The following is a 15,542-nucleotide window of genomic DNA, read 5'->3' as shown; positions in this document are numbered from 1 at the left end:
AGAAGATGGGCTGTTTAACTCTGACTTATCCCTTCGTTTTGCTCACGGGGTTTCTCCTGGCCGAGCCGGGCCGGGCTCATCCAGTGACGTGGAGTCCCTCCGGCCAAGATTTGCAAGTTCTACAGGTAAGGAGGACGGGAGGAGGTATAACCGGAAATATAAATAAATAAATACATAAATAAAAGGGAGGCATTTGCTGGGCGAAGATCTCCAGCTGGCTGAAAAATCCAGGTGCATCGAGCGAGGCAGGCAGGGCACCTACCACCCACGAATGTAGATGCTCTGAGTATAAAGCGGCCTTCTACCACTTTCTGTTTGACAAACCTAGAACCATGAGGACTAGAATCTCACTACATAAGTCAGCTGTAAGTTAGAAACAGCTCAAGCAACAAAACCAGGCTTCCCACAGGGGTTTGGTGGTGCAGGGATAAGAAAGAGGGGGGGAGGGAGAAGGGCAAGAGAGGGAGGGAGGGAGAGAGAGAGGAGAGAGAAAAAGGGAGGGTGGGAGAGGGGGAAGAGAGGGAGGGAGGGAGAGAGGAAGGGAGAGAGGGAAGAGAGCGAGGGAGGGAGGAGAGGGGAAATAGGGGAAGAGAGGAGAGAGGAGAGAGGAAGGGAGGAGAGAGACAAGAGAGGAGAGGAGGGAGAGGAGAGGGAAAAGAAAGGGAGGGAAGAGAGAGAGAGGGAGGAGAGAGACAGGGAGGGAGAGGAAGGGAGGGAGAGAGGGAGGGAGAGTGAGAGAGAGAGGGAGAGGGAGGGAGTGGAAAAGAGAGGGGGAAGAGAGGAGAGAGCAGGAAAGGGAGGGAGAGAGGAAAGAGAAGCAGAGGGAGGGAGAGAGAGAGAGAGAGACAAGGGAGAGAGAGAGGAGAGAGGAGAGGGAGGGAGAGAGAGAGAGGGAGAGAGAAAGAGGGAGAAGAGACGGAGGGAGGAGAGAGAGGGGAAGGGAGAGAGGCTTCAATTTTAAGAATGTCCCCATTTTCACCCTCTACCATGTTTAGCACCTCCTTGATCGGCTCCGCGAAAAGATCCGGCAGGAGGAGGCTCCGGGACGTCCCGACTACGAAGCCGGCGGTGCAAACGAAGATGGCGATTATCCCCCGGACTTCGAAGACGGCGAGATCATCCCTTCCCACCTGCCCGAACTTCAAGATTCCCTCTCTCAGGCCCAGTGGAGAAAATTCCTCCTGGCGTCGAGGAGGTATTTCTCCGGCTGCTTCGGAATCCGGCTCGATCGGATCGGGACCCAGACAGGACTCGGCTGCAAGCCCTACAAACCCCGTAGGTCCACTTTTGAAAAGTTTCACCACGTAGGACTGTTCAAGTATCATACGTGGGCCAGTCTGGGTTTGGAATCCCCCTTTTTAAAAAAAAAGTCACGCAAAAGAAAACGCTCTAAAACCAACCGCACCAGGGGAATAAAGTTTCCAACAACTGTATTGGTGTATCATATCTACCGGGTTTCCCCGAAAATAAGGCAGGGTCTTATTTTCTTTTGACCCCCTCCCACAAAAAAATAAGCGCTTGGCTTTATTTTCGGGCTCAAAAGCCCGATTGGGCTTATTATCCGGGGAGGTCTTATTTTTAGGGAAACACGTTACCGCGAGCGGGGTGGGCCCAGTAAATTCTTTTACTGCCAGTTCTGTGGCTGTGGCTTGGTGGTTGTGGCAGGGGAAGGATACTGCAAAATTCCCATTTCCTCTCCACTCCTGGGGGAAAGATACTGCAAAATTCCCATTTCCTCTCCACTCCTGGGAGAAGGATACTGCAAAATCCCCATTCCCTCCCCACTCCTAGGGGAAGGATACTGCAAAATCTCCATTCCCTTCCCACTCCAGGAAAGGATGCTGCAAAATCTCCATTCCCTCCCCACTTCTAGGGGAAGGATGCTGCAAAATACCCATTCCCTCCTCACTCCTGGGAGAAGGATACTGCAAAATCTCCATTCCCTTCCCACTCCGGGGGAAGGATACTGCAAAATCCCCATTCCCTCCCCACTCCAGGGGAAGGATACTGCAAAATCCCCATTCCCTCCCCACTCCAGGGGAAGGATACTGCAAAATCCCCATTTCCTCCCGATCAGATCGGGAGGCAGAGAATAGATGGGGGGCGGGGCCAGCCAGTGGTGGTATTTACCGGTTCTCCAATCTATTCAAAATTTCCACTTCCGATTTGCCAGAACTGGTCAGGACCTGCTGAAACCCACCTCCAGCTTTTCTGCCTGAAAGCATTTTGCATCCCATAGCTGTTTTTTATATATTCTGGGATGGATTCTGATGAGCAGAAATGGATCTAAAACTGTGAATTCTTGCTGTCTTCAGGAAAGAGGGAGCCCCTTCATTCATTCCTTTTTAAAATTTTCTGTTTCAGGTCCCTGGAGGAGACGAAGAAGCTGAAATTCCTCCTCTTCCTCCAGGAGTAAATAGATGACATGGTCCTTGATATGAACTGTTCAACACCTGGGGAAAAAAAAACATCACCTCCTTTCCGTGCTCTGCGAAAAGATCCGCTCCGTTTTCCACGCTGTCTAAATATTGTAGAGAACCCTTTAACGTTCAATATCAATTCTTCCAATTCAACGTTCGGTCTTTCAATATTCAAGCGCCGTTGTTGTCCCTCCAGTCATGGAGACCCATTTTACCCCTTATCATGGGGACCAAATCAGACGTCAATAAAGGTTTTGTAGAAATGGAGAGTTGGTTCTTTGTCTAAAGGAGGGGCGGGGGGGAAAGAGTCCTGGAAAGCAACTGCCCTACAAAGAGGGAAGTGTAGAGGTAGGATAAATACCCAGATTGAACAGTCAAGAAGCAGTTACAGATAGAGATAGTAAAGATAAAGATTCTAGAGATGAAGATGGGAGGCAAATTAAAAAAAGCATAGCAACCAAAGTATTGAAGTGGGCAAGAGATGATGGATAGATTATTTCTTTGTTGTTGTTCTTATTTGCTTTTCCCTTTCTCTCTCTCCTTTCTTTTCTTTAGTTCAGGTAGGTGACACGAATAAAAGCCAGGTAGGATAGAAAGAAAATGGGGGGGGGGTTTCAGTTAAAAGGTGATATGATTAAAAGTTAGAGTAAGTGATAGAAATAAGAGAAAGGGGAATGTTAGTGTAGACACTTTTATGTAATAAAATAAAGTAAAAATAAGAGAAAACATGGAATAATTGAATAATGACGGATTGCAACTTATTATAATTGTGTAGCACTTCTGGAAATATCTAAGTTGATTGGATGTAATAACTATGATTAATTTTTATCGGTTTTATTTGGATTAGAATGTACGACACTCAGATGCCACACTGTTCACGCATTGAGTTGATATGTTTGTAAAAAAAATAAAAATAAAAAACTTTAAAAGTCAAAAGGGGAGTGTGCAGATGTCCGTTGGCGAGTTCCAACCAGGTGTGCCCAATTCGAAGCCCGCGGAAGGACCGACTCAAATTTCTCAAACTTTGTCGTGTGCATCTCTACAGGTTTGGGTGATACTTGCTAGGCCGTGAGTTAGCAGTGGGTTCAGAACCTTGGAGAGCACCCAGCAACTTAGACGCACAGACTCCTTCAGGTTTCCTTCTCTGTCCAGCTCCAACCGGATTTTTTGTCCCCTTGACCTCCAAGGCCACGTGGCTTTTCCCCCCCAAGGTCAAAACTGACTTCAACCCAGGAAGGCAGTTGGTACAAATAAACGAGCCACCGCAAGGTTTTCCTGGGTTTTTTCCCCACCTTCTTGCTTAGCATTAAAGGTAAAAGTTCCCCTCACACCTATGTGCTAGTCGTTCCCGACTCTAGGGGGCGGTGCTCATCTCCATTTCAAAGCCGAAGAGCCAGCGCTGTCGGAAGACGTCTCCGTGGTCATGTGGCCGGCATGACTCAACGCCAAAGGCTCACGGAACGCTGTTACCTTCCCACCAAAGGTGGTCCCCTATTTTTCTACTTGCATTTTTTTAATATGCTTTCGAACTGCTAGGTTGGCAGAAGCTGGGACAAGGAATGCGAGCTCACCCTGTTATGCAGCGCTAGGGATTCGAACCGCTGAACGCCGACCTTTTGATCAACAAGCTAAGCATCTTAGCCAGTGAGACACCGCATCCTCTTATTAATCTTACTATTAATCTTCTCATCGTTCCTATCACCCATCTCCTCCCACTTATGACTGTATGACTGTAACCTTCTTGCTTGTATCCTTACGATTTATACTGATCGTTTCCTGGTGTGATTCGATTGCTTATTTGTACCCCATGACTATCATTAAGTGTTGTACCTTTTGATTCTTGACAAATGTATCTTCTCTTTTTATGTTCGCTGAGAGCGTATGCACCAAAGACAAATTCCTTGTGTGTCCAATCACACTTGGCCAATAAAGAATTGTATTGTATTGTGCCTCCGACACCAATATTTAGTGGTTGACTAGTTTTGCACACAGAGGGCCGTTTCCTCATGCAGCAGCTTTCAATAGCAGAGAATCAATAACTGCACTATTTTCGTCTTCCATTAAGGGCTAAGTGAATTATTTTCCTAGACACGTTTGCCAAATTTTACTGGTGGTATCGATATTAAAAAATGAAGCCTTGGGGGCAGCCATCAACACCCAGCACGTTGCAAGGATTTCTGTACTGCCTGGATTCATTCACTAAACTGGGATTATTTCCTTATTTTGAATTTCTTGGAGATCCCCCAGCTGTTCAGTTGAGGCAAAAAAACCACAGGGACCAGATTCTTACACCCGAGTTCAGCACAGAAAGTAAGATGCCATGCAATGCAGGGGTGAAATCTACTTACTTTCCCTACCGGTTCGGAAGTGCGCACACCATCGTCACATCTGATTGTGGACCCTCTGCGCAAGCTCAAAGCCTTCTGTGCATGTGCAGAGGGTCAAAAACAGGTTGCTTCCTGGTTAAAACCAGGATGTAATGACATCCGGTGGGTGGGCAGAGCCTCATGTTGACGCTGCTACCGGTCCACCCGAACCCTGCGCCATCGCTGCTACCGGTTTGTCCGAACCGGAGCGATCTGGTAGCATTTCACTCTGATACAATGGCTGAGCATTTACAAATTTAAAATCTGGAAGAAGAAGAAAAAATCCTCTCCCCACCCGCCTCTACAATACCTTGTAGATGTTTCAGGCGTTTTATACATAGTTCACAAATGCACACATGATAGGACCTTGGAGGCCTTCTAGTCCAACCCCCTGCCCATGCAGGAAACCCTACAGCATCTCAGACAGATGGTTATCCAACATCTTAAAAACTTCCAGTGTTGGAGCATTCACAACCTCTGGAGGCAAGTTATTCCACTGATTAATTGTTCTAACTGTCAGGAAATTTCTCCTTAGTTCTAAGTTGCTTCTCTCCTTGATCAGTTTCCACCCATTGCTTCTTGTCCTGCCCTCAGGTGCTTTGGAGAATAGCTTGACTCCCTCTTCTTTGGGGCAACCCCTGAGATATTGGAACACTGCTATCATGTCTCCCCTAGTCCTTCTTTTCATTAAACTAGACATGGAATGGAGTGGAATGGAATATAGTGGAATGGAATGAATAGAATAGAAAAGAAAAGAAAATATGGAATGGAATGGAATGGAATGAAGAAAATAGAATAGAATGGAATAGAATGGAATGGAATGGAATGGAATGGAAAGGAAAGGAATGGAATGGAATGAATAGAGTATGAGTATGAGTAGAGTAGAGTAGAGTAGAGTAGAGTAGAGTAGAGTAGAGTAGAGTAGAATAGAATAGAATAGAATAGAATAGAATAGAATAGAATAGAAAAAATGGAATGGAATGAAGAAAATAGAATAGAAAAAATGGAATGAATAGAATAGAAAAGAAAATATGGAATGGAATGGAATGAAGAAAATAGAATAGAATGGAATAGAATGGAATGGAATGGAATGGAATGGAAAGGAAAGGAATGGAATGGAATGAATAGAGTATGAGTAGAGTAGAGTAGAGTAGAATAGAATAGAATAGAATAGAATAGAATAGAATAGAATAGAATAGAATAGAAAAAATGGAATGGAATGAAGAAAATAGAATAGAAAAAATGGAATGGATAGAAATAAAATAGAATAGACTAGAAAAAATAGAATGGAATAGAATGGAATGAAGAAAATAGAACAGAATAGAACAGAACAGAACAGAACAGAAAATATGGAATGGAATGGAATGAAGAAAGTAGAATAGAATAGAACAGAATAGAATAGAATAGAAAAATGAAATGGAATAGAATGGAATGAAGAAAATAGAACAGAACTCTACGTATTCTTTCTATTCTATTCTATTCTATTCTATTCTATTCTATTCTATTCTATTCTATTCTATTCTATTCTATTCTATCAAAAGTTGCAAAGAACCCCCCCCCATATTTGGGAGCATGGGGGGGGGGGAGAGAGAAGAGGCAGAAAATGCTGTCTATAGGCCATATATGGTAGCAATAAACGATGTTGGGACACCAAAATATCTGCCTTCTTTTGTGCCTTTTCTATACAAGGAAGTTTTCTCCGGGAGGCTTTTAACCCCCGCTTGGGAAAAAGCGAAAGACCCTCTTTCCCGCAAAGGCCATCGACTTGAAAGAGGGAGTTGTGCGGGGGGGGGGGGAGGGAGGGAAAAAGAGAAATGTGAAGAATGCCCAGCCAGAGATGGTGTGTAATCTCCACTCGTGGTATCAACGCTGGAGATCCCGGAGACATGAAATCATTGACTTGTGACTCGCATGCCTCTGAAAACACGCTGCTTTGCCCTCGTGACACCTCATAAAGTGAACCTTCTCTTTTGGGAAACGCAGCATGCCAGCCGCGGCGCTGGAATGCGCTCCAGATAAACCAGGAAAGCGAAGCTCGCTTCCGAAGGGTATATAAGAAGTGGCTGTGAGATAGGTGAACAGAAGAACCAGGAGGAGAGAGACAGAGACAGAGACAGAGACAGAGAGAGAAAGAAAGAGAGAGAGAGAAAAAGAGAGAGAGAGAGAGAGAGAAAGGTTAAGAAGCCCGCTCTGAAAACAACCGACTCAAACTTCCAAGAATGGATGCTAAGAGTTCCTTCCTCAGCGTGGTCTCCTTGGTGTTTTTTCTCGGCTTCCATTGTCCGGCAGCTCATCCCATCCATAGCCTCAGCCCGGCCGAGGAGCTATCGAACATGGAGGTAAGAGAATGCGCGTCTTGGGATCTTGTCTGGACTCGGGGACTTATCCAGCAGGTACTGGCGGCGCTCATTTCGGCCGAAAACTTTGGTCTGATATGGCGTAGGTGTCTCCAGCTTGAGGAGTTGGGGGTTGGGCTAGAAGGGACCTTCAAGGTCCCTTCCGCCTCTTTTCGGTTATTCCGCCTTGCAATAGGTGCGAGCCTCTTAGGGCTCATGGGGAACCCAGGTTCAGGAGCAGTCTACCCTAGAAGAAGAGCAGTCGGTTTCATACCCGGATCACGGATTGGCCGACTCTATTGGAAGCAGGGAGTTGAAAAGCTGGTGTGTTTTAGCCAGAGATAAATGAGATTGGACAAGCATCTATCGGAAATGGGATAGGATCTCCTGCTGGAACAGAGGGTTGGACTAGAGGACCTCCAAGTTCCCTTCTGATTCTGTTATTCTAAAGGGAGGAGTGGGGTCGCTCTCAATGGCTCCAGAAAGCAGGACCAGCGCCAATGTAAAGGAGGTTTTGAAAAACGTCGGGAGAAACTCCTGAAAAAGACACATTCTCCCCTTCCTTCAAATTATTTTAAGGCAGAGTGGGAGCATCAACAATTAAGGATCCCATACAGAGAGAAATAAGGTTTTTTTCTTTATAGAGGGGGATCAACATTTGGGGGCCAGTCAAATATGCCCGAGACCTGCCAGTTTCGTGTCTGTTTTTCTCTAGTTTGCTTCAAAATGCAAATTCCTGACTCTCCTTGGCCGTTTTTTGACTATCAGAATCAGAATAGAGCTGGAGGGGACCTTGGAGGTCTTCTAGCCCAACCCCCTGCTCAAGCAGGAGACCCTGTATCATTTCAGACAAGGGGCTGTCCAGTCTCTTCTCAAAAGCCTCCAGTGATGGAGCACCGTCCACATCTGAAGGCAACTTCTGTTCCACTGGTTAATTGTCCTCACTACTAGGAAGTTTCTCCTTCATTCCAAATTGCTTCTCTCTTTGATTAGTTTCCATCTATTGTTTCTTGTCCTGCCCTCAGGTACTTTGGAAAATAAGTTGACCCCCCTCCTCTTTGTGGCAGCCCCTCAAATACTGGAATACAGCTGTCATGTCATCTTCTTTTCTCTAGACTGGCCATGCCCAGTTCCTGCAACCGTTCTTCATGTGTTTTAGTCTCCAGGCCCTTAATCCTCTTAGCTGCTCTTCTCTGCATTTTTGTTGTAATGTGGGGACCAAAACCGGATGTGGTATTCCAGTTGCGGTCTTAACTAAGGCTTTATAAAGTGGCCTGAACAGCCATCTCTTGCTAAGCTGAAATCACATTTTTGTTGTTGTTAGTTGAAAAGTCCTGTTCGACCCATCGCGACCCCATGCACAACGTTCCTCCAGGCCTTCCTATCCTCTACCATCCTCTGGAGTCCATTTAAGCTCACGCCGACTGCTTCAATGACTCCATCCAGCCATCTCATTCCCTGCCGTCCCCTTCTTCTTTTGCCCTCCATCGTTCCCAGCATTCGGCTCTTCTCCAGGGAGTCCTTCCTTCCTTCTCATTAGGTGGCCAAAGGATTTGAGTTTCCTCTTCAGGATCTGGCCTTCTAAAGATCAGTCAGGGTTGATCTCCTCTAGGACTGACCGGTTGGATCACCTTGCAGTCCAAGGGACTCTCAGGAGTCTTCTCCAGCACCATCATTCAAAGGCCTCCATTCTTTCTGCGCTCAGCCTTCCTTACGTTATATGTTATATATTTAACATATATAGGTATTTAATAAACAGTGTATTGCCTTCGTCATTTTACATATACATAATAATAGTAATAATAATAATAATATTTCTTACTTGTATATAATAGCATTCTTCCAACTTCTAATTTCTACCTTTATTACCTAACCACTGGCAAAACAAATCCCAAGTTAAAACAATTAATCAGTGGAACAACTTGCCTGCAGAAGTTGTAAATGCTCCAACACTGGAAATTTTTAAGAAAATGTTGGATAGCCATTTGTCTGAAATGGTGTAGGGTTTCTTGCCTGGGCAGGGGGTTGGACTAGAAGACCTCCAAGGTCCCTTCCAACTCTGATATATTATTATTATTATATTCTGTTGTGTTGTGTTGTGAACAATCTGGAACTGAACACACTCAAAACTGTAGAAATGGTGGTGGACTTTAGGAGAAACCCTCCCATACTTCCACCTCTCACAATACCAGACAATGCAGTATCAACAGTAGAGACCTTCAAATTTCTAGGTTCTACCATATAGTTGGTGTTGTTAGTTGCGAAGTCATGCCCGACCCATTGCAACCCCATGGACAAAGTTCCTCCAGGCCTTCCTGTCCTCTACTATCCTCTGGAGTCCATTTAAGCTCATGCCAACTGCTTCGGTGACTCCATCCAGCCACCTCGTTCTCTGCCGTCCCCTCCTTCTTTGACCCTCCATCCTTCCCAGCATTCGGCTCTTCTCCAGGGAGTCCTTCCTTCTCATTAGGTGGCCAAAGCATTTGAGTTTCCTCTCCAGGATCTATCAAGTCAGAATTCAATTTAAGGTTCCATCAGTTATCTACAAAGCAATGGGTGGGGGTTTTTTTTGGGAGGGGTTGTAATAGACATGGCTTCCACAATTGTGTAATTGACCTTCTCAATTCCCATCCCAGGATCTCCTGGAGAGGTTAGAAGAAAAAGTGGCTTTGATGGAGGACTTGCAAGGCAACCCTGATGACTTTGGAACCCAGGGAGATCGCCAAGCCGAAGAGGACCTGAACGACGAGCGCCCGGCTGAGGATTTCCCCGTCTTCTCCGACCGAACGGCGCTGCTGAAACACATGAGAGGGATCCAGGCGGCCAAAAGCATGAGAGAATCGGGCTGCTTCGGCCGACGGTTGGACCGGATCGGATCCGTCAGCGGGATGGGTTGCAAAGGTGAGTCTCTATTCTCTGATCCCCAATTTAAAGCCTATTCAAAGGAATTATCCACCCCCAATTTCTGGAAAAAGAAAATATGGAATTATAATAAAAAGCTCACCGTTGCCTTCCAAAATGAGCCGAGTTAACTACAACCACAGTATTTCAACACCAACTTTGGAGATAAGTGTTGTGACCCAGACCCAAGTAGGTAGTAGGAAACTCAGTCAGTGTAAAAACAAACTTTATTAGAACAGCTGAGAATTACTTCATTCTCAGGGTAGTCCGACTAAATTAAAGCAAATTCCTCCCAACACAAATTCCTCAGTCCTATCACCAACCTTGGTCCAATTAGGCAAGCTGCCAAAGGCCTTTTTTGGCAAAAGTTCAGAAGACACCGATACAAAATAAATGCAACAAGACAAAGCTATCAATGTTGTTTTCCAGCAAAGAGCCCAAACGCCGTTGCTGGTCTTTTAAGCATTATGGGAGGGGCCAATCACCTCCAAAGGACGCTGCGCTAGGAGGAGACTCTATGGTGGGGGAACCGGACTTCCAGTTGGCTCCAGAATTGAACGGGGCTACCGGTTAGGACCTTTGTGGCTCTTTGAATGTTTAAGGTTTAAGGTTGCCGACCCCTGGCCTAGCCTAAAGCAAACATTCCCTCTTCCTGGGACTCCCAGATACCCACTTGACATGGTGTCATTCAGCACAAATCATTTGCAAGCTTGGCTTTTTCCTCTCTTAACCAAATTTGTTTTTCGTTTCTTTGCTTTCAGGATCCAGAAGACACTAAAAAAAAAAGCTGCTCCTTTTCCATGGCGTGTGAATTTCCGAAGATTTTTCCAACCTGTGGGCGCTAGGAGAGAGTGAGCGAGCAAGCGAGCGAGCGAGAGCGCTCCCCCTATTTATTTATTTATTAACTTATTTATTACCTGCCTTCGTTTGCTTCTTCCCTGCCCCCTTTCCTTTTTCAAAAAAAGAAAAAAAAAAGATTTGTTTTCTTATTTTCAGCACAGAGAACTTAGCCTGAAACGATCATTAAAATTACGATTATCTTATTCCGTTTTTGTGGTCTGGGATTGCGTTGCTCGCTTTCGACTCTTCCGCTCTGCTTTGCGTTTTTAAAGACATTTGCGATTTCCTTTACCGCTTTTTCAAAACAAGACATTGGCACAGTCCAACGGCCTTGACCCACATCCCGAGATCTCTATGGGTAGTCCTCGACTTACAACCGTTCATTTAGTGACCGTTCACAGTTACGACGGCCCTGAAACACGTGACTTAGGACTATTTTTACATGAGCTTTGTATCAGGTCACGTGATCAAAATTCAGACACTTGGCGCCAAATGTTGGAAATGTAATCAAATACCAAACACATATCATCACATAGAATAGAATAGAATAGAATTTTTATTGGCCAAGTGTGATTGGACACACAAGGAATTTGTCTTGGTGCATATGCTCTCAGTGTACATAAAAGAAAAGATACCTTCATCAAGGTACAACATTTACAACACAATTGATGATCAATATATCAATGTAAATCATAAGGATTGCCAGCAACAAGTTACAGTCATACAGTCATAAATGGAAAGAGATTGGTGATGGGAACTATGAGAAGATTAATAGTAGTGCAGATTCAGTAAATAGTTTGACAGTGTTGATGGAATTATTTGTTTAGCAGAGTGATGGCCTTCGGGAAAAAACTGTTCTTGTGTCTAGTTGTTCTGATGTGCAGTGCTCTATAGCGTCGTTTTGAGGGTAGGAGTTGAAACAGTTTATGTCCAGGATGCGAGGGGTCTGTAAATATTTTCACGGCCCTCTTCTTGATTCGTGCAGTATACAGGTCCTCAATGGAAGGCAGGTTGGTAGCAATTATTTTTTCTGCAGTTCTAATTATCCTCTGAAGTCTGTGTTTTTCTTGTTGGGTTGCAGAACCGAACCAGACAGTTATAGAGGTGCAAATGACAGACTTAATAATTCCTCTATAGAACTGAATCAGCAGTTCTATATCACATGTGGTGGACATGTTGAAAAGCAAAAAAATATATATATTTTGGGACGAAAGTGCACATGTGGTTAGAAAAAATGTTAAGGAAGCATATGGATTATAAACCAGAACTATTTTTATTAGGCATAGTACCAGAAAAATATGATAAAGGGAATGTATATTGAATACCAGCTGATAACCCGGCGTTGCCCGGGTTTTTATGTATCCCAATTCTTACAGGCTTTTAAAAGTATATGTACAATATGCACATTATAAAGTAAAATCATACACAAAATCACTATAAATCTTTTGGTCCTACCCCCTTTCCATCTGGCTGCCCATGCCCACCGGTAACCACCATTGGGGCTGCGCATGCCTGGCCGCCGCGGTAACTGCCTGGGCCAACACCCATTTGGCGGTAATGGTCTTTCTTGCCGTCTGGAATGGCCTAGAGGGTGGCACGCAGCCGCTGCGGAAAGTAGCCAGGACTGATCAGCTAGGCGGCACAGCCACTATATTCACCCCGAGGGGTGTTAGGGATGTCTTACCTCCAAGGTAAGAGTAAGTCATCTGTGTACCAAGTTTGGTTGAAATTGCTCGAGGCGTTCCAGAGTTATGCTGGAACATACACAGACACACATAGCCATTTAGATAGATAGATAGATAATAATAAAATAATAATAATAACAATTATTATTATTATTATTATTATTATTATTATTATTATTATTATTATTATTATTATTATTATTATTATTATTATTATTTAAATTTTTATACCGCCCTTCTCCCGAAGGACTCAGGGCGGTTCACAGCCAGATAAAAAATACACAATAATACAATATAAATACGATTAAAATACAATTAAAAAACTTATTAAATTGGCCAGGATTAAAAATTTAGGATAAAAACCCATTAAAAACCCATAAATTTAAAACTAACCCAGTCCAGCGCAGATGAATAAATGAGTTTTAAGCTCATGACGAAAGGTTCGGAGGTCCGGAAGTTGACGGAGTCCTGGGGAGTTCGTTCCAGAGGCGGAGCCCCACAGAAGGCCCTTCCTGGGCGTCGCCAGACTACACTGTCGCGCCGACGACACCCTGAGGAGTCCCTCTCTGTGAGAGCGCACGGGTCGGTGAGAGGTATTCGGTAGCAGCAGGCGGTCCCGTAAATAGCCCGGTCCTATGGCATGGAGCGTTTTGAAGACGTTCACCAACACCTTGAAGCGCACCGGAAGGCCACAGGTAGCCAGTGCAGCCTCGCAGGATAGGTGTCACGGGGAGCCACGAGGGCTCCCTCTATCACCAGCGCAGCTGCATTCTGGACTAACTGAAGCCTCCGGATGCCCCTCAAGGGAGCCCCATGTAGAGAGCATTGCAGTAATCCAGGCGAGACGTCACAAGCGCGTGAGTGACTGTGCACAAGGCATCCCGGTCTAGAAAGGGGCGCACCAGGCGAACCTGGTGGAAAGCTCTCCTGGAGACGGCCGTCAGGTGGTCTTCAAAAGACAGCCGTTCATCCAGGAGAACGCCCAAGTTGCGCACCCTCTCCATCGGGGCCAATGACTCGCTCCCAACAGTCAGCCGTGGACTCAGCTGACTGTACCGGGATGCCGGCATCCACAGCCACTCCGTCTTGGAGGGATTGAGCTTGAGCCTGTTTCTCCCCATCCAGACCCGTACGGCTTCCAAACACCGGGACAGCACTTCGATAGCTTCATTGGGGTGGCCCGGTGTGGAAAAGTACAGCTGGGTGTCATCAGCGTACAGCTGGTACCTCACACCGAAGCCACTGATGATCTCACCCAGCGGCTTCATATAGATGTTGAACAGAAGGGGCGAGAGAATCGACCCTGTGGCACCCCACAAGTGAGGCGCGGGTGACCTCTGCCCCTCACAACAGTCTCATAACGGTCGAAGAGATAGGAGGAGAATAACAACAATAACAATAACAACAACAACAAGAACAAAACAACAACAACAACAACAACAATAATAATAATAATAATAATAATTTAATTTGTATACCGCCCTTCTCCCGAAGGACTCAGGGCGATGAACAGCCATATAAAAACAACAATCAAAACACACAATACAAATAAAACAATAGCTAAAAAACTTATTAAATTTGGCCCAAAATTTAAAATACATTTAAAACCCAAAAAACTAATTAAAAATTAAAACCCATAAAACCTATAAAACATCTAAAAATTCTATGCCAGCCCCGCGCGGACAAATAAATAGGTCTTAAGTTCGCGGCGAAAGGTCCGGAGGTCAGGGAGTTGTCGAAGTCCAGGGGGAAGTTCGTTCCATAGGGTAGGAGCCCCCACAGAGAAGGCCCTTCCCCTGGGGGCCGCCAGCCGACATTGCTTGGCCGATAGCACCCTAAGGAATCCCTCTCTGTGAAAGCTCACGGATCGGTGGGAGGCAAACGGCGGCAGTAGGCGGTCCCGTAAGTAACCCGGTCCTAAGCCATGGAGCGCTTTAAAGGTAGTGACCAACACCTTGAAGTACACCCGGAAGACCACAGGCAGCCAGTGCAGCTTGCGCAGGATTGGTGTTATATGGGAGCTCCGAACAGGTCCCTCTATCACCCGCGCAGCTGCACTCTGGACTAACTGAAGTCTCCGGGTGCTCCTCAAGGGGAGCCCCATGTAGAGAGCATTGCAGTAGTCCAGGCGAGAGGTAACAAGAGCATGAGTGACCGTGCATAGGGCATCCCGGTCCAGGAAGGGACGCAACTGGCGGATCAGGCGAACCTGATAAAAAGCTCTCCTATCAGATAGTTAGTTAGATAGATAGATAGATAGATAGATAGATAGATAGACAGACAGACAGACAGACAGACAGACAGACAGACAGACAGACAGATAGATAGATAGATAGATAGATAGATAGATAGATTACATGTTTTTGACAACAGCAAGAATTGTTATTTGCACAATACTGGAAAAACGAGGAGACACCTAACAGTAACAGAGTCGGTAGACACCTTGGAGATCATCTAGTCCAACCCCCTGCTCACGCAGGAGAACTGTACTAGGGATTCGAACCACCAAACTGCCGACCTTTCTGATCGACAAGCTCAGTGTCTTCGCCACTGAGCCACCTAGTCAGGCATAGGCTACAGAAGAAAATACAATTAAACGAATATTAGATTGTGCAGAAATGGATAGACTAACACCGAAGACAAAAGAAAAAGAAGACACAGAATATTTTCGAACTTGGGACTTGTTTTATCAATGGTTGGATGATAGAGGGAGAAACTAGGAACTGAAAAAAGTATTTTTAGGTAAGCAAATTGACCCAGACAGTACGCTGTTCACCAAGCACTTATTGCATGTAAAGAGAAAATATATAAATAAATTGGAAAAACAAAATTCGGACGCTTGGCAACTGGTTCATACTTATGACCGTTGATGTGTCCCAGGGGTCATGCGACTGTTTGCCAAGCAAAGCCAGATTCACTTAACAACCAGGTTATTTTCTCTTTCTTTTTCTTTCTCTCTCTCCCCACTCTCCCTCCCTGTCTCTCTCTTCCTCC

At 45.3% G+C, this 15,542-nt stretch overlaps 2 protein-coding genes across 2 annotated transcripts; both read left to right on the top strand.

The window, feature by feature from the left end:
* Positions 1-5: 5 nt before the first annotated feature.
* On the top strand, positions 6-2,416 carry LOC131187217 (natriuretic peptides B-like). Its single transcript, XM_058161457.1, has 3 exons — positions 6-125; positions 996-1,327; positions 2,365-2,416. The coding sequence occupies exons 1-3, from the start codon at positions 6-8 to the stop codon at positions 2,414-2,416; spliced, it is 504 nt and encodes a 167-aa protein (XP_058017440.1).
* Positions 2,417-6,786: 4,370 nt separating this feature from the next.
* Positions 6,787-11,027, top strand: LOC131186931 (natriuretic peptides A-like). Its single transcript, XM_058160896.1, has 3 exons — positions 6,787-7,125; positions 9,759-10,023; positions 10,785-11,027. Exons 1-3 carry the CDS (start codon positions 7,006-7,008, stop codon positions 10,799-10,801), a joined length of 402 nt encoding a protein of 133 aa, XP_058016879.1. The 5' UTR covers positions 6,787-7,005; the 3' UTR covers positions 10,802-11,027.
* The last annotated feature ends 4,515 nt before the right edge of the window (positions 11,028-15,542 follow it).

The sequence above is a fragment of the Ahaetulla prasina genome, chromosome 18 (genome assembly GCF_028640845.1).
Source record: "Ahaetulla prasina isolate Xishuangbanna chromosome 18, ASM2864084v1, whole genome shotgun sequence".
In the NCBI taxonomy this organism is placed as follows: Eukaryota; Metazoa; Chordata; class Lepidosauria; order Squamata; family Colubridae; genus Ahaetulla; species Ahaetulla prasina.
Note: the sequence above shows the minus strand (reverse complement) of the source record. Positions and strands in the feature narration are given on the sequence as shown.

What these genes read in the sequence shown, in the direction of transcription:
- LOC131186931 (XM_058160896.1), top strand. Translation starts at nt 7,006, where the DNA reads ATGGATGCTAAGAGTTCCTTCCTCAGCGTGGTCTCCTTGGTGTTTTTT. An exon ending in AGGAGCTATCGAACATGGAG is followed by an intron (nt 7,126 to 9,758) that starts GTAAGAGAATGC and finishes TTCCCATCCCAG; the next exon opens with GATCTCCTGGAGAGGTTAGA.
- LOC131187217 (XM_058161457.1), top strand. Translation starts at nt 6, where the DNA reads ATGGGCTGTTTAACTCTGACTTATCCCTTCGTTTTGCTCACGGGGTTT. An exon ending in AAGATTTGCAAGTTCTACAG is followed by an intron (nt 126 to 995) that starts GTAAGGAGGACG and finishes TACCATGTTTAG; the next exon opens with CACCTCCTTGATCGGCTCCG. An exon ending in GGACTGTTCAAGTATCATAC is followed by an intron (nt 1,328 to 2,364) that starts GTGGGCCAGTCT and finishes TTTCTGTTTCAG; the next exon opens with GTCCCTGGAGGAGACGAAGA.